This window comes from Siniperca chuatsi, linkage group LG9 (assembly GCF_020085105.1).
Source record: "Siniperca chuatsi isolate FFG_IHB_CAS linkage group LG9, ASM2008510v1, whole genome shotgun sequence".
Lineage (NCBI taxonomy): Eukaryota > Metazoa > Chordata > Actinopteri > Centrarchiformes > Sinipercidae > Siniperca > Siniperca chuatsi.
Window position 1 is genome coordinate 15,493,248 of NC_058050.1, and position 26,280 is coordinate 15,519,527.

General features: G+C 38.3%; 2 protein-coding genes across 7 annotated transcripts; one reads left to right on the forward strand and one right to left on the reverse strand.

The window, feature by feature from the left end:
- Positions 1-878: 878 nt before the first annotated feature.
- hibadhb (3-hydroxyisobutyrate dehydrogenase b) lies at positions 879-8,457 on the reverse strand. The gene is made up of 8 exons (XM_044207491.1): positions 8,304-8,457; positions 7,126-7,286; positions 6,922-7,031; positions 6,714-6,835; positions 2,745-2,878; positions 2,437-2,513; positions 2,165-2,321; positions 879-1,600 (listed from the first exon to the last, which is right to left on the reverse strand). The coding sequence occupies exons 1-8, from the start codon at positions 8,371-8,373 to the stop codon at positions 1,442-1,444; spliced, it is 990 nt and encodes a 329-aa protein (XP_044063426.1). The 5' UTR covers positions 8,374-8,457; the 3' UTR covers positions 879-1,441.
- Positions 8,458-9,135: 678 nt separating this feature from the next.
- Positions 9,136-26,267, forward strand: tax1bp1b (Tax1 (human T-cell leukemia virus type I) binding protein 1b). Of its 6 annotated transcripts, none has more exons than XM_044207474.1 (18): positions 9,136-9,293; positions 11,735-11,928; positions 16,342-16,444; positions 16,979-17,169; positions 17,403-17,594; positions 18,546-18,694; positions 19,178-19,268; positions 19,993-20,178; positions 20,380-20,631; positions 21,563-21,733; positions 22,175-22,247; positions 22,584-22,702; positions 22,882-23,007; positions 23,581-23,667; positions 24,250-24,448; positions 24,566-24,723; positions 24,853-24,938; positions 25,213-26,267. In XM_044207474.1, the coding sequence occupies exons 2-18, from the start codon at positions 11,752-11,754 to the stop codon at positions 25,409-25,411; spliced, it is 2,559 nt and encodes an 852-aa protein (XP_044063409.1). In that variant the 5' UTR covers positions 9,136-9,293; positions 11,735-11,751; the 3' UTR covers positions 25,412-26,267. The 6 variants fall into 6 exon arrangements, with proteins under 6 accessions (XP_044063409.1, XP_044063411.1, XP_044063412.1 ...); XM_044207476.1 differs by having other exon boundaries at positions 17,403-17,561; XM_044207477.1 differs by lacking the exon at positions 22,882-23,007.
- The last annotated feature ends 13 nt before the right edge of the window (positions 26,268-26,280 follow it).

Genomic DNA, 26,280 nt, shown 5'->3' on the forward strand with positions numbered 1-26,280 from the left:
TGTTTGCAGTACCTATCAAGTGTCCTGGATGACAACACAGCTCTTAGCCTACAGTGCTTAATGGACTTTTTATGGGTTTGTCTTGTGATCGCATGACCTATGGCACCTTGGCCCCTCAGTGGCTCTTGGCAAACTAGATCAGAAACATGCCGCCCTCCTGGTCTGGCCTAAGTGGGGATAGAAATGACTGCATGATGTGACTGTCGGTCACAACTTTGTTTCATAGTTGTGGAGTATATGCAATATGCAGTAAAAAAAAATTAAAAAAAAAAATACTAAAATCCTCATTAGAAAGGATTTTGTAGCATCTGGATTGTAGCATGTTGGATAATTTAGTTCTAACTGAAAAAAGTGGACGTGTCCTTTTCGTTTGGAACAGCGTGTGCAGTGTTTGCCCTGTGTGTTTCTCGCATCCCGCCATTGCATCTGCTCTGCAGCCAAACTCCTAAAATGCAGATTTGTTTTATCGTGACTCCGGAATCAGTGGGACACACGATGCAAACTACAACATTTGGGAGCTATTTAATTTAGCGCTCAGAGACACGGAGGGGAAATTGTACAGTGCTAACCAAATACAAGGCATTTAGAATTTAAATTGCCATTTTCAGCGCGAGAATTAGTATCCTCCATCCTCTCTGTCTGGTGTTTGGCTGAATTTGCACGTAAGTTTGTGGACTGCATAAATGTTATTTAATCTGTGTCCACGCCTTCCAATCTATGACAGCTTTTCCAACAAAAACAGAATTTATGGCATTACTCCAACAAATCAGCAGCAATCACTGAATAAATGTGGTGCTAATATTTAAGTTAACATCCAAATCCAGAAATGAAAAATGGATGAAATTTAAAGCAAGGTGGTAAATTAATTGTTCACAAAGTTTAAGACATCACAATTTGTCTTTATTTCCTAACAGAATATGACATGACACTCTTATCCTAAAGTAACATTTCCACTGTCAAGAGAAATAACCCCCATGAACAGAAAAACAGCAGCATAAAGAAATTATCACAAATAGATAAATATGTGGAGACTAAACAGTGTTGGCAGCCATTTAGCCTTGACAAACAGAGCTAATGAGTGGTCTTCTTAACACCACAGATTCCCACCGAACTCTTTGCATTTTATTCTGCAGAGCTGCCACTGCTTGACAGCCTGCTCATCTTTTGGATCCTCCGTATCTCTGACAATTCACTTGCTTCTAAAAACTGAAAGGAGTGTTGCATTTTAAAAAGGCTAGATCAAAACAGGAAACACGATTTCCTATAGGAGAGAAGTATACACATGATCTGTCACACTGTGTTGGAGCTCTGTTGGCTTCATGCCTTTCACAACCTTGGAGGAAAAAAAAAAGTCCTCAGGGCGAAATGCACCTTAACTACACTATTTTAGTCCTGTGCAGGGCCAGGCCTGGCAAGGCTGTGGACGGGGTGAAGGCTGACATTACTGGCCTTCCTCCTCACGCAGGAACTGGAATACGGAGGAGAAATCTTTATTGGCATAACCGCGTGCGCACATCATACGGTACATCTGATGGGCCAAGGAGCCGAGAGGGACAGGAGTCTTTGTGTTGGTGGCTGTGTTCTGTGCGAGGCCTAGATCCTGAAAAAGAAAAGCAAACATACATTAGAAAAACCAACGGAACTGAAAATTAAAACACTAAAACCAAAACCACCAGTGCACACACACCACAGAGAATTTTTCTTTATGTTGTAATAATATGGGCATGCCTCCTTTTCAAGAGGAACGTAAACTACTGCTGAACAGTTCACTGCATGATTTAAAAAGTGGTGTGTACTAAGAAAGAAATACTTCCCCCCTCCACACTGTCACTTAAGTCCCTGTCACATGCATGGCATATGACACAGTAATGATAAATCTGATACAGTATATGAATGAGAACAATTCACTTAAAGCAGAACCCAAATACATTTTTGTATCTTTATGTTCCTAAAATATTGGGGCTAATGGGAAAAAAATTTTTCTCCACACTTATTAGAGGAAACATAACCAACACTGCCATAAAATGTGTGCTTCATTTCCTAATATTTATGATGACAAGGGCAACATTACAACACTTAATTTCACACGCTTAAAAACACATGCTCAAACTTAATTTCAGGTCCATGAAAGGTTCAGTACAGTGTAACTGGTCATCAAACTGACCTTAGCCATCAGCTGGGTGCCGAAGCCTCCCTGGTAGTTATTCCCAGAGGGGACTCCCTCCATGACACCAGGCACGGGGTTGTAGGTGTCACTGGACCAACACCGACCTGAACTCATGTTCAGGATCTTGGCCAACAGTTTAGGCTCAAGACCAAGTCTGTGAGTGAAAACACATTCCATGTTACTTGACCAAAGTATTGCTGCTGCATCTCTAGTCATGATTTGAAATGACTGCATATGCTGTTATTTGTAACCAGGAGAGTGTTCCTGACCTGATTCCCAAGTTCATTGTCTCGGAAGTCCCAATCATTCCGATGGCTAGAAGCATGTTGTTACAGATTTTAGCAGCCTGTAACAAGATGACTGACTATTAGCATTCAATAATCCGAACACCACATTAATTACTCATATTTAATTTGTTAAAATTTGGATTTCATTCAACAATTGACTAACAAGTACATACACACTTGAACTGCTATCTTTTCACATACATAAAAACTTATGAAAAAAACAACAACTCTTATCTGAATGACAAATGCATCGTGACAGTTTCTGGAAAATATGAAATATCTGCTCATACCTGTCCAGTTCCAACCTGACCGCAGTACACCACATTGGACCCCATGCAACTGAGAAGTTCTTTGACTGCAGTAAATTCCTCCTCAGCTCCTCCAACCATAAAAGTCAGTTTACCCGAACTGGCAGCCCCCACACCTGGGAATGGGAAACCATGCTTACATACAATGAACCATGCGCAAGCATGCAGAGATGGTTGCTTTATATTTGCAGTATAGATTTTCTGAACATTTCATCAGTTGAAATGCAGTGAACAGAAGGCAAATTGAAAGCAAACATATGAATTTGCTAAAAGTAATCATTGTTAATCATAGCAGCCTTCTCAAAAGTAGCTGGGATAGAAGCTACCATACATATTTGGCATGTTTTAGTGTGGAAACATTTGTGGATTTTTTCATGTAGTAACTAAAAAAAATTTAAATTTCTTTTGACACTTTACACTGACATTAATAGTATCTTTTTAGAGCTCCAAAAACCACATCAAAAGGTCTATCCACTATCCAAAGATGCCAAGGGTTTTGTTGCCTGACAATAGCCATATGGCTCTATTTTCAGTAAAATACAAATCGGGAGATAATGTAATAAATATATGTTTAAAAACGTCTTTGTTGCATGTCGTTCCCCATCTCTCTCCACTCATTTCCTGTCAGCTCTGTATCTATCGACTCTAATAAAAAAGGGGAAACTTTTTTTTTTTTAAATCATTTGGCTATAATATATTTATAATGGTGCCTGAGCATAATCCAAAATAAATAAATACTTATTTTATTGACACTTGTGGGCATGCCTAAATGACATTTAATTTTGGAGTGAAAAATGGGTCCGTTTTCTTCAGTAGTTTGGAACTACAGGGACTAACTCACTGTAAATGTAAGGGACTGAGAAACCTATTATCAAAACAGAATTACAATGTGCTTCACATATAACGACAAAACAGTATTGCATGCAAGGTTATGCTACATAAAAAATAAAACAGAAACAGAATTTAAAATATTAATAGCAAAATTAAGGTTATGTACAATTAAATAGATCATAGCCATTTAGGTATTAAAAGCAAGTCTGTGAAGAATTTCTTAAAAAAAAAAAAAAAAGATTTAGATGAGGACAATAATTTATAGCTGGTTCTCATTGGGCAAATCAGTTCAAAGCTTTGGGATGCTGTTGGAAAAAGTTTGGTCAGCCGTTGCCTAGATTTAGGAACAGCTGTTTCTGGATCTGTTTGTACATTTGACGGTGCATTCAGGGTCACATGGGGTTAAAGCTCAGTGATATACAATAACCAGGTGCAAGCCACATGGGTGCCAAGAAATTAACCAACATAGTCTTATAATTAATCCTAAACTTCACGGGAAGCGGGTGGAGAGAGGCCAAGAAGGGTGTAATACGTTTCCTCCTCCCTAGTCCTCACGAGGTAATTACAACAGCCAAGCTGAGAAATAACAAAAGCACAGGTAATGGCTTCAAAATGTATAGAGAATAGCATTAAAAAATAAATAAATAAATAATGTACTGAGATGTAAAAAGCAAGATTTAACAACTGAGTTAACAAGTCAAAGTGACAGAGATATCTGCCATTCACAGTAACAATATTTCAAAATACTGTATGATCAGCTTTGTTGCAACAGAAACTTCTGATTTGGTCACATTGTAGAAGTTCACAGACATCTAGTCCTGGAGAATTTGAAGACAGTTACTTGCATAAAACTGACAATGACTGACTAATCCAAAAGGTGACATACAGTATAGATGGAAAACAAATTTGAGGTTGAATAATTTAAGTAATTAACAAGTGAAGTAAATAAACAAGTGAAAAACAAGATAAAACACCTTCACAGCACAAAAACCTTAAAGAACTGTACATAAGATCCAGTTCATGGTTCAAAAGCAGACAAAAAGGTGTATTTCGCTCTTGAGTGAAACAATCACTACCAAATGCCCTTTGGTTAAAAGCGGAAGCAATCCTCTCAGGTGCAAATGTTAAAACGTCACAGATGTATTTAAAGTGAGACCTGAAATTACAGAAGCAATGTCGTTTACAATTTAAGGAAGCATGGACGATTACTTAATTGTTTTGAGTATTTTTAACATATAGTATTTAACAAACACCGAACCCGCAGACAGTCTAACCAGTCTACCATTTGGTGTTCAGAAAGGTCTACTAGAAAATTGCCTGTCACTCCCTATCAGAGATGTCCCAAATACAATCCTCCTCCTGGAAATTACCACATACAAAGTTTCTTCTTAATACACATTTCTATTCTCTACCACCAGTCTCTATTTCAGTTATTTCAGACCAATTAAGTCTCGCCTTTGGTAAGGTAAGCATTCCAGTCTGAGGAAAATCGAAAGATGGCAGTTATCTCATCTGGTTCTTACATTTACACTTACAGCTATCAGACACATGCTGACTCAATTACATCCCCACCGTCATGTGTGCTTTTATGTTTAAACTTTAACCACACTGGATTAGTGTCACAGTCACTACAATGTCACTGTACGTCTTTTGATTTCTGTCTGACCACTGGAGATATTCAAAAAGAAGCTAAAGTCTGGTGATTGACGTGATGTATCAAAATATGAAATACACTTCAGTTTGCACTAGTTAAAATGCCATGCATGCACGCGCACACACACGGCAGAAAGCTAGACAACCTTAATCCATGTGCACTACCACAGGGCGGAAGCATATAAATCACAACTAATCTTTAGGGCCAGGCTATATAATGGACCAAAATCAATTCAAAGAAAGTGGCTGTCCTGACGTTGACGAGGCCAAGTTCAAACAAAATGTGTTTCTGTGTGGACCCCCAAGAAAGTCAGAGAGCACACACTTTACAGCTAGGAAAATTTCTGCAGGCAGAAGCTGCTCCTCTTCCTCCTCTTCTTTAAATAGATGCTGTTGGTGCTCTTTATCAACTGTAACTTTAGCAAAAAGTGGTATAAGTGGCATCACCGGATTTGTCACCATTGAAAAAAACAAGTCCACAAATATCAACGTCTACTCTAAAGTTCAACTTGACATAACATTAAGGCAGCTGGTGAATTCAGATAATATGTTGCCCCAAGAGTAAGAGTCCCTTCCCTGCATTCTACACATACACTATAAATACTGTAATACATATCAAAAGTCATGATCACACAAGGTAGATTGTTAAATCTACCTTTCCAATAATGTAGAGGTAAAACAATTAGTTGATTAATTGAGCAACAGAAAATAAATCTATAAAATGAATGATAAGTGATTAATCATTTAACTAATTTAAGTTACATTTTAAGCAGAAATGGCAAAAATGTAACTAGTTCTAACTTCTCAAATTTGAATATTTTTTGGTTTTCTCAGACTTCCATGACAATGAACTAAATATCTTTGGGTTTTGAACTGTTGGTCTGACAAAACAAGATGTCACCATGGGCTCTGGGAACTTGTGATGGGATATCTTTGCTATTTGCTGACATTCTATAGACCAAATGATGAATCAAGAAAAGAATCTGTCGACTAATCAATAATGAAAATAACTGCTAGGTGCAGCCATACTTGCTAGATTCGTTGAAATAACAATTTTCTGAATAACACAAGTAAATAAACATTTTAACAGATAAGCTATGCTTTCAAAAACTTTTATAGTATACACTCAGTGGCCAGTTTATTGAAACCATCAGGGTGAGGGTTTACTAAATATTAGAAAAACCTCACAGTATAATGCAATACAGTTCACGGCTCCACAATAACCTCCAAAATGACCATAAAGCTGAATCAAACAGTTTAAACAAAAACTAAACATTATAACATTAGTGAAGGGAGATTTATTGCAGGGCCTTTGTATTAGGCTGTGTTAGTTTTAGATTGGTGAAGGCTACCTGATAAAATGACAACAGAGTTTATGTATTTCAAGATTAGACAAATTAGACAATTAGCAAATGTGTAACATATATATTACACAGCCTACATCGTGATGAAAAATGTAAAATTTACCTCCTGATACAGGTGCATCCATAAAAACTGCCCCCATCTTCTCAGCAGCAGCAGCCGTCTCTTTTGACACAGCTGGGTCAATGGTGCTAGAGTCAATGAGTAAGGAGCCTTTCTTCACCTTTCTGTTGAGAAAAGTACATAATTCAGAATCGGACATAAATCCATGAGGTTATTATGTATTTACTGAAAGAGAAACCAAAAAGTGTACTTGAGAATGCCATTGGGTCCAGTGTACACTTCTATGACATTGGGACTAGAGGGGAGCATGGTGATGATGCGGTCAGCCTTGTCTGCTACTTCAGCAGGATTATCCACAATCTGAGAAAACACAAAAATCATGAGGTAAGATGAGAACAAACTGGTGAAAACTGTTTTAAAATGAAAAAGGCTTGTGTGCATTTTACACTCCCACCTGAGCACCCAGCTCTTGCAATTCCTTGCAGGACTCCGGGAACACGTCGGTGGCAACGACTGGGTATCCGTGCTTCAGCAAGTTCTTTGCCATTGGGTTTCCCATATTGCCCAGACCAACAAATCCCACCTGTGTCTTTGAGGCCATAGACCTTGTGGAGACTACAACATAATGGCCAAATGGATGAATGATAAGACAGTGTCATATCACAGTAATGACAAGCTTGACTACTTTTCATTAGTCAAGACGGCTTATTTTCACCAACACTGATTATGTAATATCTTGTTTATGTATGTTTATATAAACAGCTTTTATTTTCTAAATAATTAGCATTAAAAATGTTTCTCCAATCCAAGTAATGAAAAAGCTTGTTCAGATGTAATAGCTTAACAGAGTCAGAGAGTGCATACATTTCATTTACGCATGTAATTCCAGTGTAATTGCCTTTCAGTGCTAAAGTCATCTGATCTAATGGTACCCAAGCCTTTTCAGTATTTACTATTCCTTGATAACAGAACATTCTTTCAAAATACATATTTCATTGTAATTTCAAAGAAATTACTTCAATAAGTTCATCTTCACACAAATAACAAAAAAGACAGAAAGATATCATGTGAGGTTGTTTTACTACTCTTTGTTTACCCACAAACTTTATCTAGACGATAACACCTTGTTGTGCAAACTTAACAAGGCACGCGTACAGGATACCTAAATAAGGATTTTTTTTTCTTTTAAGTGAAACGAATATGATGCTTAAGGTTAGGTTGTCCCACTCAGAAGCTACAAAGAGCCACCTCCATCTTGCTACAAAGAATTGACATTACATAATGTGCCTTAAATAAAAAGTCAGGAAACAGTAGGACACAAGAGCATATGCTGACAATTTTCACCCTTCAGCATTTTGAAATATTGCAGTCGGGACACATTGGATGTTAGTATGTAGCTCTGGCAAAAGACCCGGCACGCAAACAATATGTAATTTTAACAGAAACGCTCCGTAACCAGTAGATTGTGAGCTAAACCCACTCTACCGAGAATCAACTCAAACTTCTCTTCCAACACTTCAAGCAAAAGTAGCGTTTCCAGGTCACAAAGGGCCTTCAAGTAACAACCTGAGCTTCTAAAGTACGCACAGTGACGTGCACAATGCGTACACTGTCTCAGTTTGTTCTCCTTACCGAATGCAAACTCAACATGCTTGCTACACCTTCCAAGTAGGTATCGAGACGCTCCCAACACAGCGGCCATGCTTCTTTCCTTTTGACCTTACGTGTGACGTATTAGTACGTACATTAATGGCGCTTCCTCCCTCCAATCAAATAATAGACCTGCACAGCAACGCCTCCCAAATTCAGCCACTGAGCCGTGGGGGAGGGCTTGAAATATATACGTGCTTTCATGTTAACAAATAGATTTGTTACATTTATTTAGTAGTGGGCATATTTATGACTTTACATTTCCCAACGGTGATATGAATCTCTAAAGCTTACTGAAAGGGGTTTTACGTGTTTCCAGCAGGTCTCCCAAAATCCCCGATTGGGACTGTCTTTTCCACAGTGGTGGGAGAAGTATTCAGATCCTTTACTTAAGTAAAAGTAGCAATAACACAGTGTAAAAATACTGAAGCAAAAGTCCTGCATTCAAAATGCGTGTAAGCATTTAATGTGATAGTTTGCCAGGGTAGAGCTAAGTTTAACTATATACTGGGAGTCTAATCTATAAAAATACTCCCTATTTCATGATAACGTTGACCTTGTTATGTAAAATCTTCACACACAAAGTAATCAGTAACTAAAGTATGAAATAAATTAAGTGAAGTAAAAAGTAAAATATAGTGGAGCAGATGTATAAAGTAAGTAAAGTATTTGTTTAGTTAGCTACATTCCACCACTACTTATAGTTTTTGAGTTACTAATGATATCCTTAAACTGTTTCATGTACGTGAATGGATCCAAATTTAAAATGTAACTCTATGATAATATAGTCTTTGCTATCTGCGATTACTACATTGTTTCAGACGGGTGGGATTCCCAAGCAGGTCACCTTTACCGGAAATTACGTAATGTTATTATTATTCCAGGAAGAGGGTAGGGGAAAGCACTGAACTGCGTCAACAGTTGTTTTTATGATACATTCGGATTTCAGCTGCTGTACAACATGGTATCTGGGTATGTTTAATGTTTATTTTATAAATGTGCCTAATAATACAACGGTTGTTGATATTCCCTCCGGTTGACATGTGTTTTAGAAGCTACCTCGAGAGACAGCGTTGCTAACTGTTTACGTTAGCTAACCTTGTCCTCCAGTTGATAGCAGAGCTCTTTAGTTAGCTGCTCTGTTTTTTGTTAATGGCGTTATAACGTTACTAACCTAACTTTGTGTTTAACTAGCTAAAGTGAATATTTTGCTCGGTAGTTTATACATTTCTAGGAACAAATGGCTCTTTGCCTTGCGGTTAACGCGTGATCTTGTCTAGTAAAGTATGTAACTAACGCTGGCTAGCTAGCTGCATAGCTAACTTAGCCAGATATGATTACTGTTTTCTCATTAGGCCTCGCCTCGTAGCTTGTAGTTGCCAGTTGTCAAATTCAGCCATGGCCGTCGACTTTTGCCAAATTATGATTTAGCGTTATATATCAGGTTGAGAACTTTGGTTGATTGCTGTAGATGACAACAGTGTTCAGAGTTTCCGATCGTCATCCGAGGAAATGTTTGACTGTCACGGGCCTAATTACGTCAGAAAAATTTCTATGAGCTGAGGCCCAAATCATGTGGCCATTTTTTTAGTGTTAAGTTTAAATAAAGGTCAGTTGTATGACTGTTGGCATCTAATTTATCGTGAATGTGATGGCACTATGACAGTACCTAAGATGAAAACTTGAATATAAAGTGGTCTAAAAGGCAATTAAAATGCATTCCAGGTTAATACTACTAGAAGTAAAGTTATTTTACCAAACAATGACTCAAATAAGAATGAATGTCATCCATTATGATACAAGTAAAAGTCCTAATGTGTTAGGTGTAAAGAGTACCTCAGTATCAAAAGTTATACTAAGTTGTGCTTCATCATTATTACAAAGTAATTTTCTTATTATCTTAAGAGTTACAAATCAAACATAAAAAAGACAGCTCCAGGGACAAAATTCAATAAAATAAAATCATTTGGGAACAACAAAATCAAAAAAGCTAGTGTTTACAAAATTAAACCATCTGTTTATCCTAATGTATTGAATTACATATGCATTCTGGGAAATTTAAAGAGTATAAGTATCAGTTTTACTTTCAAAACCAAGTAAAGGGAACGTAATCAGAAAGATAAATACTTGAATAAAGAAAAAGTCCAGTACAGTTCTAAAGTATTTCTACTTTATTAGTAGATATTATTTACACCACCAAGGATAGGTCTGTTTTTTCATTTGGAACAGGTGTTTCAGTTTTGCATTTGAGGAAAGAACCTGTGAACTAAATCTTGAGGACACCGTATCCTATAATTTTTTGCATCCCTATCAGTGTTGTCATTGTAAATGTGATTCAGCAATCAACATTTACACTTAAAATCGTGAAATATTACATGACCATATCATATTTATCAGGAATTTGTTAAAGGTGTATATAGTTGGATATAGCTACAGTACCATTAACCTGTTGCATTTTTTGTCCATCATGTGTTGGAAGTGAAAGGTCATGACCTGTACTGTAAATTTGGGTGTCATTGGCCTTGCCTGGGTTTCCCACTGACAAATTACCATTTTGCTGGGCATTTGAGAGCAACTTCCTCGTGGCAAACGTGGAAATTTTTTGACTTTACATCTTTACAAGGACTTCCCAACAGTTCCTGTGTGACTAAACTGTCACACGCGGAAAAGTCCATTAGCCCAGTAGTCTAGAGTCCTACACTTAAGCCAAATTTATAAATTTGTTGAAAATTTAGACTTGCAATATACCTTTTTGTAGACCAGTTCCTTCAAATCAGACATTTCCTAAATTGGGACAGAGATTGCATCTGCTTTAAACATGTCATCTGTGTTTGCTGATTGAGCAAGGGAACGCTTCACCACACAAAAAAACTGCTATGCAAGTTTCAACAGAGGAAAGCATACTGTATCCCATACACAAACACTGTGTGACTTGAAATTAAAGATATAAATGTCCATGCACTGGTTGACATTCCTTGAAGGATTAAATGATTGCCTGATAGGCCTGTGCTTGAGTCTAATGAGAAACTACAGCAGATTGGGATGGCAAATGATGGAACAAACATTTTAATATGGGTCTCGATTGAAAATCAATTCCTTATCTTTAAATATTGATTATATTTGCTGTCTGAAAACTGACTATGGCTCTGTTTGAGTGTCAAAAATGGTTAGTCTAAGTAAAATGAGAACATGTTTCCACTTGTGTGTTATAGAGCTTTGATTAAAATTATCTTGCAAAATTGCTTTTACTGTAAACTACACAATTGATGGGATAAATGACATGCTTCAATGATCTTTTGTTGGCTTGCTTTTTTACTAATTCTCATTCATGGAAAGAATGGTATTTTAGGTGTTTCTGAGGTTATTATTGTTTCTAATCTCATATATTTTGTTGCTTGTCTCATCCTGGGTAGCCACTGCTGAGTGATTTATGGAACTGTTCCTGGACGGGACATTATTAAGCAACAACATGGACACATCAAACTTTGCCCACGTCATCTTCCAGAATGTAGGGAAGAGTTACCTGCCCCATGCTGCACTTGAGTGTCACTATACCCTGACGCAGTTCATCATACCACATCCAAAGGATTGGGTTGGCATATTCAAGGTAAATAACCCTCTTCAATAGGGCTGCCCATTAATCGAAATATTATCCAAATCGTAATATGGCCAAGTGCAATATCCAAATCGCAGAAGCTGCAATTTTTTGATAAAGGTCAAATGTGTGACAAAACCGCTTTATAATGAAGTACTGTAGAGCTGCAGAGATGCCCTGGCCTACAAATCTTGTTCTCTAGATGTAAGATAACATGTTTGTTTGGTACAGACCCCAACAAATGTCACATCATTATGCTTTTGATAGTTTTTTCAGTGAAAATAAAAAATGTGATGCAAAAATGATCATTTCCATCGTGAATCATATCGTAATCATAATATCTGTCAAAATAATCGCAATATGATTTTTTTTTTTTACCATATTGTGCAGCCCTACTCTTCAGTGTATTATAAAAGCCTTTAAAGGTATGTGATTCTAATCCAATACATGTATTTTTGTCAAATTCAGCGAATATCTCCTCACGGTCACCTAGCTGTCCGTTCACTGTGTGCCCTGAAAAAAAATCTGGTGTTTGTACACAGCCCTGGCTCTGTAAATGCTAAACAAACAAATTGGCTCAGACCGAGCCACACAACACTATTCCAGCCATGATTTGTGTGTCAGGTAACGTTAAATGACTTGCCCACAGACATTCAGCTTACTTCCTAGTTTGCCAAGATATGCTGTTGTTGTGATGTTAGCTATAGTAGCAGGAGAGTTGTGAGTATCGCTGTTTGCACCTGGTTTGCTGGCTCTGGGAAACCGTCTCATCCTCTCTGGCTGTTAGTTTCGCAGCAGCAATTGTAGAGACAGTTTGCTAACCCACAACCTAGCTAACGTTAGTTATATTACTTGCTGTATCGTTGTTCGCTCTATATCATGGTATTTGTCATCATATTGGATTTCTCCAGAATCACATACCCCACCTATAAAGAAAACACAAGATATAAATAATTATTATGATTATTAGTAGTTGTAGTAGCAGAAGTATCACAATATGTATTCAGTTGATCAGAGCATATAGTGTATGATGCATTGGAGGGTAAATCTCTAACATATTACATGATAACTTGATTTGTACAATGGAGCAGTGGCATCTTGGTTATCTAAAGCATGACTTAAAATCTATAATTCTGTGCTATTAAACAGTTTGCAGCTATACTTTATATATATATTATTTTGCAGAAATTACAGTACTGAGTTTATTAAAAAAAAGTGTGAACAAAGTATTAAGTCAGTGGTGAGAAAAGCTAAGAGACTGCGAGTGCAGTCATTGTCATGTTTATTTGAAAAATGAGCTTCACAGAGGGAATGGAGCATTTTGACCCCCATAACACACTTGAGTGTCCCACATGGATCTTGTTATAAGATCACATTAAATCCAATACAGTGGCAGTAATTTATTTTAGCCTCATCTGTAGTGAATCGTGGATGTAGACGGAAGCATATGGCTCCAGGCTCTTCTAGACCAACATTCTTTTTATCTACCAGAGATGAGATGGAAGCTGAGATTAAATCACACCAGATCAAACAACGTCTCTCTCTGTTTGTGTTACATTTTGCCTGAATGTGCTTCTAGTGTTAAGAGTCAGAAATATATTTGTATCATGCACTTATTCTTTTAGCATACTGTAATGCCATTTAGCCAGCTAAGACAAATTGTTGCAGTTTTGCCATTGTTCATGTCTTTGTAACACTGATGAAAACCTTATACTTATTCTGTGTCTGAAAAATGTATGTCAGCGATTCATATACTTAGTGTGTTCTATTCATGTTATTTTTGTAGATTTGTGAAATGGATTTATACAGAGGTTTTTTGCCAAGCCTCACTGAGAAATTAGGTCATTTTAGGATACTGGGGGTGGATCAGGTAATATCTGGAGGCTGTTTAAGTACTGGATTCCGCTGGATGCCACATCACATTGTGATAGCCTCAAGGTAGGCACCAACTGGCAGGATAGATCTTAAAATCACTAATTTCTTGAGCCTCTGAAACACAGAGCTGAGCTTGAAAAGACTGAGTGTAGGATCGTAAATCGTTTAAATGTTCCTGGCAGTGCTGACAGATGAGACGTTTGGTGCCAAGTACTTGCGTTTGTAAGCATAGAGATACCTGGATACACTGTGCATCAGTGTTACCTTCTTAACACACATTTAGTCACTATTGGCTCCCGGTCAAGCAGAGGAAACACTGCCTTAGATTTTTTGGCGTGCTACCACTTTCTCTGTTTTAAAAAAAAATCTATTTGGTATGCTTTTGATCTGAATATAGTGCAGGTTCCAGATATGTCTAGTTATGTGATGCAGGTTAGACTAGAAAATGTGCTATAGTTCAGTCGGTTGAAATGTGTGAAACTGTCAGTAAGTTATATAAGTTATATATATAATAATCATAAGTTTGAAGAATTATTACTTAATTGAAAATGAATTATTTTTGAGGCTGCACAATTAATCAACATACTCTAAATCACAATATGGCCAAGTGCAATATCTAAATTGTTTGATGAAGGTAAAATGTGTAACAAAACTGCATAATAATGAAGTACTGTAGAGCTGCAGAGATGCCCTGGGCTACAAATCTTGTTCTCCAGATGTAAGAAAACATGTTTGTTTGGTGTAGAGCCCAACAAATGCCACATCATCATGATTTTAATAGTTTTTTTCAGTGAAAATGAAAATTGTGATGCAAAAATGATCATTCCCACTAATCGTGAATCATATCACAATCATATGTCACAATAACCGCAATATGATTTTTTTTAACCATATACCATGTGCAGCCCTAATTATTTTCTAATTTTTAATTTATGCTTTTACATGTCAACCTGAAATAATTTGTTAATGTTAAAATTATACACTTTTACTTGGCAATCAAACAAAAACTATACTTGACTATTGATGATAAATAGATGGGAGACAGGTTCTTGTTTGCACATGGACAAAAGCAGCCTTTGGCCCTTTGGTGTTGGAACATTTACCATGCTGCATGATGCAAGCTGTTCTCGGCTTCATGGAGGAATGTTGTTGGGACAGGTTGTCAGAGTAGCCTAGGAGAAAGCAAGCACAGCTTTATAATTAACCTGTCTCTGAGCACAACACCATGTGTGATTCATGAACAACTCGCTCCTGAATTTATACAGTCTGACTGGCACATTGACAATACATTATCTCCTGCAGCAACATTTCCACCGCCTTCTGTCAGCTTTCTTATAGAAGTATGGTTTTGCTGGAATGCTGGTGAAATGTCATGTTTAAATTAAAATACATGTTGCATTGATAGGCTCTATGGTCTATTGTTTGGAGATTTTACTCTTGCAGTGTTGCCTGCGTTATCGCTTCAGTCACCAGTCCAGTTTTTTATGGTGGCTCTACACCGTCTCTACCTCCTCTCTTATACACACTGCAGACCAGTCTGTTGTAAGTGAAAGAGTTCCTCTCAAAGTTTTCACCCACCACCACCTCTTCTGCTCTAATGAGTGGACTGGTAAGGGCTAGCCTTCAGTAATGACACTCACTAACTAGGTGCATGTTTTAATTGCTTCCTGTTCTTTACTGCTGGAGGCTGGAACTGCACTGGTAACAATTGGGGGTTTTGGAGCACCAGGGCCTTCTATCTCTGGCTCTGATGAACGCTTGCAGTATTGTAGCTGTAGGCTGTTTGTACACAGGTGAGAAAATAAACTGCCCAGATAGTGAAAAAAGGCCTGTCTACATCAGAAACAACATCTGTTGCGACAGTATATATTTAAACGTGATCTGCCTGCATGAGTATTTAAAATATCATTTGGGCAAAACTTTGAAAGTCACATCACACGACTATGTTCTGTGGCAGAGGGTGGTGTATAGGCTGGTTTGACTGGACTTGTTGTGGATGCATGAGTGTGCCTGAGTGTGCACACTGAGAGCCAGCCAGCTCGATGTGACTCTGATTTAGTTTGACAGTTTTATGGCACTGGGCTGAAGTTATAGATGTATTTTCTGTACTCCCTTCTCATCAGCCATCAGTTAACAACACATAAAATATGTATAATTACATTTTGGTTTTCATTTTCAAGTCACCTGTGTATAAAATTTTCACCTATTTTCCTCTTCCTGTTAGAAGAGTTGTAGCTACATTTCCACAGTTAGGCTTGTTCATGACAAGGGCCAGGCCACATGCACATGGTGACCAGGAGTTGGAGTCATTTACAGAAATGATCATTTTTCTTGTTAGGAACAAACGTCACAGTAGGCATGGTCTTACACTATCATCCCAACATAGATTGAAAACCCCATGATTACTGTAATAAACCAGTTTGAGATATTTTGGAAGTGGCACTGTGTGGATTCTAGGTCTAAGTCTCCCTGTTAATCCTCCGTTGTTATTATCCTACACTGATGTGGCGAGAACGTCTGGTTGAATGGATTCCCCACAATGTCTCACAGGTTGGTTGGAGCACAGCGAGGGACTATTACACATTCTTGTGGTCGCCTCTCCCTGAGAACTATGTGGAAGGCACCGCAGTCCACAGAACAGTGGTCTTTCAGGGTAAGATCATACCATAGTTTTATATAACTTTGACACCTTTTAATAACCACATATCAGAGGATTGTTAAAACTTTAATACCAAATCAGTGAATAGAGTTAAATGAGAAATCTTCCCCACAGATCTCTGTTCTGGTGTTAAGACATTTCAGTTTTATGTGTTTTTTTAAAATCTTTTATACACTTTTTATAAAGTAATAGAGAGTGACACAAAGGCGAGAAAGACATTTCTTATTTGCTTTTTAGATTCAAACCCACAGCACCACACATGCGTAGCATGTGCTCCAGATCACCACTACAGCACAACAGTTTCTGCACTTTTTTCAGTTATTTCTCTACACTTATCCCAAAGTTATAACTGAGCAAAGTACACTTATTCCAAAGTCATAACTACACTTTGTTATAACTAATATAATTGGAATAAATGTGCAGTTTAAGATAAGCTAAGGACTGAGGTGAGTTTAGGGTTGTGGAGGAACATCTTTTGCTTTGCTGCTCTGTACTGCTGTACACTGACTAGATGTCATTCTTCCCCAGGATATTATGTGCCCAATGACGATGGCGAGTTCTACCAGTTCTGTTATGTGACCCACAAAGGGGAGATCCGGGGAGCCAGCACGCCATTCCAGTTTCGTGCCAACAGCCCTTCAGAGGACGAGCTGCTGACTGTGGAGGATGAATGCAACTCTGACATCCTGGTGGTCACCACCAAGGCTGGCTTCCTTGAGGTACAATATGCCTCAGCAGAGCTACTCAATGCGTCAATGTTCTCAGATCTTATTTCGCTGTCACATCCAGAACGGCTAATTAAATCTCTGAGTTCATATTAGTTTGATAAGGACATAATGTATGGTGTTGAACAACATTATATACTACTTGAGCATGGTGGTGTACTTTGGTAGTGAAGTGAATTATTATTTGAATGGCCCGAACATCTTGAACAGTTTATCTTTGTGTGCAGCAAAAGGTGGAAGAAGCCCAGAGAGAGAAAGACGAGCTGGTCAAAAACATGGCCCTCCTGCAGCAGGAGAAAGAGCAGCTGGAAACTGAGAAGGAGAGCCTGCAGAAGGATTGTGAGCAGGAGAAAGAAACCTGCGCCCAGCTGAGAAGAGAGAACCAAGTAAGCCGAGAATGGACTGAGTCAGTTTTGAAGGTAGATAGGAATGCCAGCAGGAAGGAGGGGAGAAAGATGTTTGTTACTGTTTTGTCAAGTTTGTCAGTAAAGCAAAGCCATGTTCCTTTTTTGTTGTATAGTATAGTTGTTGGCAGCACATGCTGCTAAATGATATGATTGATGCTCTTTTCTAGTTCTTTTAGTTATTCCAAGGACAGTTTTACATTTGGCCAAACAGTCTCTTAGCACCCCCTAGCGAAAGACTTCAGATATGCAGAGCTATCCAAACTCGTGATCTACTGAAAGTATAAATCACACTCAGACAGATATGAATGTCTGTATTATCAAAGTTGTAATTCAACTTTTTATAGCATAACATTAAGTCTTAAAAACAGTGTCAGTAATAATTCACATTGCTGTTCTCTGCCATAAATCTGCTGGTTTTAAAACGACTTTCAGATGAAAACATGATTACAGATTTTGTGGCTGTTAATTTTATGGCTATACTTTTATATGATTTTTTTATGTGGTGTGAATATAAAGATTCTGAAATTCTGTCTATAAATAAACTGTAAAAAAAAATATTTCCTTTTGCTTTTTTTGATGTAATCTTTTAAGTTTGAAAACCCTGCATCAAGGCATAACGTTAATTTTGATTTGATTTGATTTGAGTTGCATTGCAAAGACGATAAACTTTTTATGTTTTGCACACGTTTTCCACACATTTTCCACAAGCTTAGAGTCAAAGACAGAGATGGATATACTAAGAAGCTACCATTATTTTGTCATGTCAGACTTTAACCCATATAGATTTATGTAGGTGTTGGCACAAATTGGAGTAATTCTATGAATGAGAATGATTAATGAATTCATTATATCATGCACATTACCAAACTGAGGCATTTTTCTTCCATATTTTATTTGGTCTTCAGCCTTTTTTTTTTAGTTTTATTCCACTTGTTTCTAACATTGTATTTAATTGTCTTTCAGGAGGTGCAGAATTCTTCCCAGGCCCTGCAAGAGGAAAAAGAGGAGGTAAAGAGGAGGCTGGAGGAGGCCACAGCCAGAGTTATACAGTTGGAGGAGGATCTGATTGGAGTCACCCAGAAGGGCCTACAAAAGGAAACTGAGCTAGACAGGTGAGTTCAGTTTGGAGGGGTTGTTGCAGATTCACTGAATTGCTGGTTACATGCACAGAGAATTATATGTTTACCTGGTTACTCTAATACTCAAAACATTAGAATAAACTGGGCAAACTCAGATTGTTTTTTGTCGTTTGAGCAAACAGACTTATGAGAGTTGTGTGTAAATAAGTACATTTAGATATCAACTGGATGTTTAGCTATAATATAAATGCAGGAGGAAGCTTGCTAGTGTGATCATCACATGCCTTCTTGTTTTATATGTAACATATTGCTAAGTCAAGAAGGGATGAGGTGGCCAGTCACTTTTTTAGTATTTTCTGCTTGTTTTGTCTATGAGTGGGGCATAGAAACAGCGTAAACATTTAAAGACCATAATCTATGGTCACTAATCAGTTATTCCAAACATTGAATGTGAACTTAGACACTGTGATGGGTGATACAATTTCTGACTAACAATTTTTATGATCCTTTCTTAAGTCTCAAGGATAGAGTGAAGAAACTTACAGCTGAGAAGGAGGCACTTGAATCTCATCTCAAGAATGAAAAAGATGAGAAGGAACTCTACAAGGTAATGTACATATGGTATTAATAGTTTCTTGTGTGTGTTTCCTCAAAATAGATGCTTTCCAATAAATCTTTCAAAAAATGTGTGTTATCACACAAAGATTAATAAGAAAATAAGGATTACTTTAATGTCACATGGTCATTATGTCAGGGGTTTAGCTCAGCAGTGGTTCATTTGACTACTGTGTTAGTGACAGTTTTATAATCTGTATAGTTAACAATATTTTTGCTATGTTTTATTCCCCAAAATTGGAGGTCCAGTTAATTGACTTTTCCTGTTTCTGTTTTTCACTTTTTACTACTGTGATTATTCTGCATACTCTTGCCAAAACATTTAGTCTAAACAGGGCATGCCTTATTCTGTCTTCTTCTGGTCCATCTGGTGTTTCTGTGTCTTTGTTGTGGTGGGCACTGCACAGGAACTGGGAGTGCCACAGACTGTACTGTCGCCACGGAAATTGAGCCAAAAACCCATACCTAATTTAACTTGCACTATCACACTGGGGCTGTTGCACAAGGAGAACTTTATGGGCCTATCTCAATCTCTGTTTTGTAATTGAGGTCATGCAACATTTATTTTAATAGTCATATGCTCTTTGGTACATGATCACGATTGGTGTTGTATAAATGAGGCAAAAGCCAACGATTTTATGTTTTGTAACTTCTCTTGTGTTTTATAACTGCTGTGTGAGTGTGGGCATGTGTTTGAATCTGTGTGTGTTCACCAGATTCACCTGAAAAACCGTGAGCTGGAGAACACTAAGCTGAGTGCTGAGCTGCAGATGCTGAAGTCTGTGGATGTGAACAAGGAAAACACCATTGCCCAGTTTAAAGAGGAGGTGGGACGACTGCAGGCGTGCCTCACTGAGAAGGAGAAACAGTACAGAGAAATCGTGGCCAAAGTTACCCCCTTGGTACAAAGAATTTTGTTTTAAAGTTTTAAAAAAGTCACCTAGATAAATTTGTCATATACAGTATTTAACTCGATGAATTCTTATGTCATATGATAATATAAAGATTAGTAATAACAAGAATTGGAAACAGAATAATAACACGTTTATAGTGACCTTACTGAAATGAAAAAACATTACCTAAAACGTGTTTGTTTCTGGCAGGGAGATATGAAGTCCCTGAAGGAGCAGCTGCGGCAGAAGGAGGAGCAGCTCCAGGCCAACCAGCAGCAGTCCTCCTTGTTAGCCGCTGAGTTGAGGGACGCCTCTAGCACCCGTGACCGTACCATGTCTGAACTCTACCACATGAAGCTGGAGGCCGATGCCCTTCGCCAGGCCAAGGCTGAAGCTCAGGCCCAGTGCGTCCGCCTGGAGTGCCTGGTAGAGCAGATGAAGGCAGATGCCAAACAGGAAGCTGTAAGGATGATAATCAATCTGCTAACAGGCTTAATTGATTTAATGAGCGTTACATGAAACGTTCCATGTATTATTAGACATGTTTTAATATAATGGTAGGCAGGGGGTAGGTGATGTGTGAGCGCAGAAAAACTCAAATTTTCTATGTACCAGAGTAGCAATGAGGCAAAAGATTTTTTTTAATTTTGATATAAATATATAATAATGTTTGGTAACATACAAAATCACACATACAATTATCAAATTGATGTGTGGACATAGTTTCAATAAAAGTAATAAGAAATTATTTAAAAATAATAATATCCCAAATAATAGATCTAATTTCATGAGAAATTAGAAGTAAGAAGTTCTTTTTATTTTTTTGTTGTATTATATATTTAGATACAAAATGTATATCACAGTAACATTTTCATTATTTCAATATTATAAATCATAATAGTACTGTATATTTTGCCAGTGAGGAAAAATAATGGAAACGGAAGCAAAACGTCTCTCCCACAAGGGGAAGGCTGTAATTCTTTTCACAGTTCAAACCTAACCCGATCAAAACTATATCAAAAAACAAGACAACATTCTCCCCTGAACAGCACTGTTTCTTGGGGTACATGACCTTTCAGCTTTTTATTGATTGCCATGCTTTTACTGAAGAATCATTTGATAGCATCCTTTATAAAAAGGCTAATAGACATTGTAGATGATTACTTACAATCAGAATCAGAAATACTTTATTGATCCCGAGGGGAAACTCTTGTTACAGCTGCTCAATCACGTCAGTGCGCACAGGAATAGAAGTTCTAAGCAAATCAAAATATTATCGTAAGGTGATATTAATAAGGGGATCTTTTCTATCTCTGCAACTTCATAGAGGTCCTTGCATTTGGTCCATTAATGTGTTTAATGTCTGATCTGTTGTAATGTTTTTCGCCACCAGGCCAAAGAAGAAGAAGCTGCTGCTTCAGACCCAGCTGTTTTAGCAGAGCTGCAGAGAGAGGTGGAGGACCTGAAGCTGCGGCTGCACATGGCTGCAGAACACTACAAGGAGAAATACAAAGAATGTCAGCGACTGCAAAAACAAGTGTTTAGACTCTCTGAACAGCAAGGGGTAGGTCCCACCAGATAGCAGCCAACATACTGTATACTTCTCCCCAACAAGTGAAAGAACAGAACTTGCATTAGATTTCTGTAACACTATGCCTGCCTATCACATCCCACTAAATGCCCTCAGAGGTAAAAGGACCTTTGGCCACTCCTCAGTCTGTGTTGCTAATATCTTGACTGGAATGAATTTCAAAATAATCTTTATCAGCATTCAATATGCTTACATAAGACATTAACACATGCATATTTTAATGTCTCTTTATGAAATTAATACAACTTACTGTAAATAAATAAATGAAAAATATAATCTGCTGTAAAATTGTGTCATGCTGTAATTGTTTTCACTAGCATACTTTTGTTTGCGTTTTTACTTGGCTGCCCCCAGTTTACTGTCTTCTAGTTGCATTTAGAGCTCATTTCAACACTTATTTTTTCCTGTCTGTAGGAGCTGAAGAGAACCTCAACACAAGAGGCCACAATAGTCCCAGCATCAGTGAGTCCAGACACATCAGTACCAGGTACGTTATATCTAACTGTGCCAAGTAATTGCATTTAAAACTGAAATCAGTAATAGACAATATCAGCGGATAAAGTTGATAATGTGCAAGTTTACCAGCCGTGTCATTTCTAAGGTGGTTGCTTTGTGTTTTCTATTTTTGCCTTAAAAATCAGTCAGTCAGTAGTTTTATTTTGGACTCCGGTCCTTGATATATTGCAATGTAGGTGGGTTGTAATAACATGTCACATTTGTGTATCACTGGGTATCAATTTGTCATTTTAATCATCAACAGATGAACCAATAACAAAATAACTTTTTGGCTCACCAAACTGTCTTGCTTTCATTGTCTTCACAGGGAGTCCAGGTTCTGCTGATCCCATGCTGGAAGCCATCATCCAGGAGAAGCTCAAAGGCATCAGCAGAGAGGCGTCTGACAGGAATGACAAGTACAGGAAATGCAAGCAGATGCTGGTGGTAAGAAACGTATTATTTAGATCCTTTTATTGGTCATGTGTCCCCAAATTACATGTGCAAACCCCATTGTCAAAGACTTATGTTCTCCAAAGGTATGATATACAGTATGTGCTCTCTGCATTGTAACAAAGAGGAATATGATTAAAAAGAGCATTGGTTAATGTCTGACTGCTCATTAGGAGGAGAAGGAGCGTAGCTGCATGTTTGCTGATGAGTTGGCCAAGATGGAGGTGAAATTTAAGGAACAACTGAAGACCAATGAGAACCTGAAACTGCAGTTGGCAGCTGAGGAAGATCGCTACAAGGTCAGTTCATCCCATAGACAGTTCAGAGTACAGGCACTTGGCATTGTGCTCAGGTCATTCGCTGCCAGTGATGCTCTGCTACTTATGAAGCAGGTCTGTCTTTGGACACTTGCTGTGTTTTTACCGCTGGGTATGGCTGGTGTAGCTCAGGGATCGAGCCTTTGATACTATCTCTCCCCTTGAACAGAGTCACTCTGACAGTGTTGTTTATGAGCGGGCCTATCTGTGAGACGACATTTTACTGCTGTTTATGTCAGGCTCTGGAGACAACGAAGCTTGGCTCTGAGGAGTCATCTCCAGTTGCCAGGCTAATGCTGTGCTTGGCTCAGGTCAGGCGGATATTTGCTTAATGTCTCAGAGGAATTCAAACAGGTTGTTTTTCTTTGAGTGGTATTGTACATAAATCAGTCCTTTGCAAAGGGAAGCCTTTTATGGCTGTGATCAATTAATGTCACACACTGAGGTCTGAGAGTATTTCAGTGATGCAGTTTTCCATCAGCAGCACATGTCAGATGTTTGAGAATTGAAAATGTCTCTTCATTCTTCTGTTTTTGTGTCTTTTGTGTATTTCAGAGCCAGGTAGCTGAGAAGGGACGGGAGCTGAAGGAACTGAAGGACACACTAGCAATTTTTGTGAAGGAGAAGGAAAAAGTGGAAGGGGTTAGTGACAGCTTTCATTTTCTTTTTTATGGACTTCTTCCACTCTAAAAATTCCCTGAAAAGTGCCATTCCCCTGCCATTTTCCCTCTCCCAATCTGGTCTGTGTTTAATATGCCTCTAATTGTAGAAGCAAAGTAAATGAGTTCTTATTTTCCATTCCATTACTTTGGACCACAGCAAGGTCCTCACTGACCTAAAATATTGCTTCGAGTTAATGCTGTTACAGCTAAGAGGAGCAGAATGACCCAATTTGAGGTTTAGACTGTAAATTAAATTGGCGTCTGCAACTAACATCAATAAAACACAGCGTCCCATTCCCTTTGAAAATGAGAAGAGTTTCTTTTTTAATGAAGGCACTAATTAAATTGTTTGTGTGAGCAAGAGAAAAAGCAAGACGTCGCACCTCAGGAGCTGCTGTGTGATTATAAGCAGTGATGTATTACTTGCCTTGAAAGACTGGGAGGCATATAGAGATGAAACCAGATATGTAGCTCCTCAGAAAACATGTTGTTGCCCATGGTGGCATTTATTTTTGCCACTGGTCTCTGTTTTTGTGAAAAATTCTGCTTTTTTCTTCCCCAGGAGCTCCAGAAGGGCAGCAGCAGTAAGGGAGAACAGGGGGCCAGTGAGAAAAACAGTTTGGAGAGCAGCCAGTCCAGTGTGCCTTTATTCCTGCAGTACCCTGTCCCTTACACCCAGGATGCCCCCACCCCGCTGCTGGTCTCTCAGAGCCCAAGCAAGCTGCATTTCGGGAACCCTTACTCCATCTCAGACTCAAAAGGTTGGTTTCCTTTTCAGAAAGTAGCACATACCTTTGTTGAAAATTTTCCAGTAACAATTGCAGAAATAACTGACTTTTGTATTTATGTAGCCATGTCTCTTCATTCTCGTCCTGCAGATGACGGAGATGAGGAGTTCTCAGATGATCAGCTGCTAAGGCTGCCCCCTGTGGGCCCACCCTCCTGGGACAGTAATGTGGTGTGTATCCAACCCACCCGCAACCACAGCCGGCCAGAAGGCCACGAGGAGTCAGAGGAAAAGCAAAACAACAACAATGTAAGACTCTCAGACTGTGCTGTCTGTATTCTCTCTCATGTGCAGTATGCAGTTAAATACTACTGATTTGACTTATTTTTTCCTTTGTTTTAAATATTCACAAATGCTGTTTAACCTGTCTTTTCTCAGGGTAATACTAACGAACAGCCCACAGCAGCTGAAACTCACAGCCCATTTGTGAACGATGGACAAATTGCCTTCTGCTTTGATCCCAGGTAACACACCCATGCCCGAACTCTCATAAATCCCATCCAAGTTTGCCGCACCCTACATTTTCTAAACCTGTGCATTGTAACATGTGTCAAGTGTTTGTTCTGCTGCACAGCCCCCCTTTTGTTGGTATAAGTCAAGCAGCAGGCCACCCACGTCGCATCAGACAGATGCTCTTTATTAGCCTGCGCTCCTGGTTTGCCCACATCATCACTTGAGTGCTTATTAACATGAGCTTTCTCTCCCTGCCTTTCTCTTCTGTCCTCTTCCCGCATGCAGCATGGACATGAAGCGATGTCCGCTGTGTGAGGTCATCTTCCCACCCAACTATGACCAGAGTAAGTTTGAGGAGCATGTGGAGAGCCACTGGAAAATCTGCCCCATGTGCAGCGAGCAGTTCCCACTTGACTGCGACCAGAAGGTGTTTGAGAATCATGTGCTCACTCACTTTGACAGCCACACGCTCAACTTTGATTAGAGAAACAGAAAATCAGCATATTCAGTCTGCCTACTTCCTCTCACCACTGAAATAAATCACTCTGCACTCTTTTCTGCATGTAATGGTGTGAAGATCCACTCTTTAGACTAAACTGACTTTCGCTTTGTTACTTCAACTTAGAGAAACACTTTGAAGTGATGTGACATTTTAAAATGACATTCTAATTCAGTGTATATGGCAGGGCTACTGAATCTGTTTGCAAATCAGAACTTTTTTTATAGGTGAAAGATTTCGCTTCATTTGGATTTGAAGGATAATTTAGGGGGACGAGGCTGTTGTACGTAGATATACTGACTTTAAATTGACTCGGCTCTCACAGATCTGTTAGACTACAGGACGTAACGAATCAGGGAAAGAGATAAGTGTTTACCAAACTTACATTTAAAACATACAACCAAATGGTTACCCCCTTAAACATCACTGTACAAGTCATTTGCTCATTATTTATAGGAAGCAGCCTTGGTGCACTATATGCAGTCAGGGAGAAATCTTCAGTGATTACATTCAGACATTATACAGTATATCATTAGATCATCTATTTTAGAATAATTAAAGCCAATGATATTGTGAAAGCCTTGATACTTTGTGTATGATATATTTGTGTTATGTTAGGTTTCCTTTGTTATGGTTTAGATTATTTAATTGGGTTTTTGTGTTAGAATCCTTAAGAACCTCCATATCATCAGCTAATCAGTGCATGCTGAGCTTATGTTAAATTTCCTTCTTTCGTTCTTTTCTTTTAAAGCATTAAGTTATTTCATTCATAGAAATGGTTCATTTGTTAAGTGAGTTTCATGTATCTAATGCAAACTAATAAAGTCTCTTTGAAACTGAATTGTGTCCAAACG

Coding starts and splice junctions, on each gene's coding strand:
- hibadhb (XM_044207491.1), bottom strand. CDS start 8,373: ATGGCCGCTGTGTTGGGAGCGTCTCGATACCTACTTGGAAGGTGTAGC. Junction 2,879..6,713: donor GGATGCACCTGTATCAGGAG/GTAAATTTTACA, acceptor TCCCATTCCCAG/GTGTGGGGGCTGCCAGTTCG. Junction 2,322..2,436: donor ACAATGAACTTGGGAATCAG/GTCAGGAACACT, acceptor TTTCACTCACAG/ACTTGGTCTTGAGCCTAAAC.
- tax1bp1b (XM_044207474.1), top strand. CDS start 11,752: ATGGAACTGTTCCTGGACGGGACATTATTAAGCAACAACATGGACACA. Junction 18,695..19,177: donor AAGGAAACTGAGCTAGACAG/GTGAGTTCAGTT, acceptor TCCTTTCTTAAG/TCTCAAGGATAGAGTGAAGA. Junction 21,734..22,174: donor GACTCTCTGAACAGCAAGGG/GTAGGTCCCACC, acceptor TCCTGTCTGTAG/GAGCTGAAGAGAACCTCAAC.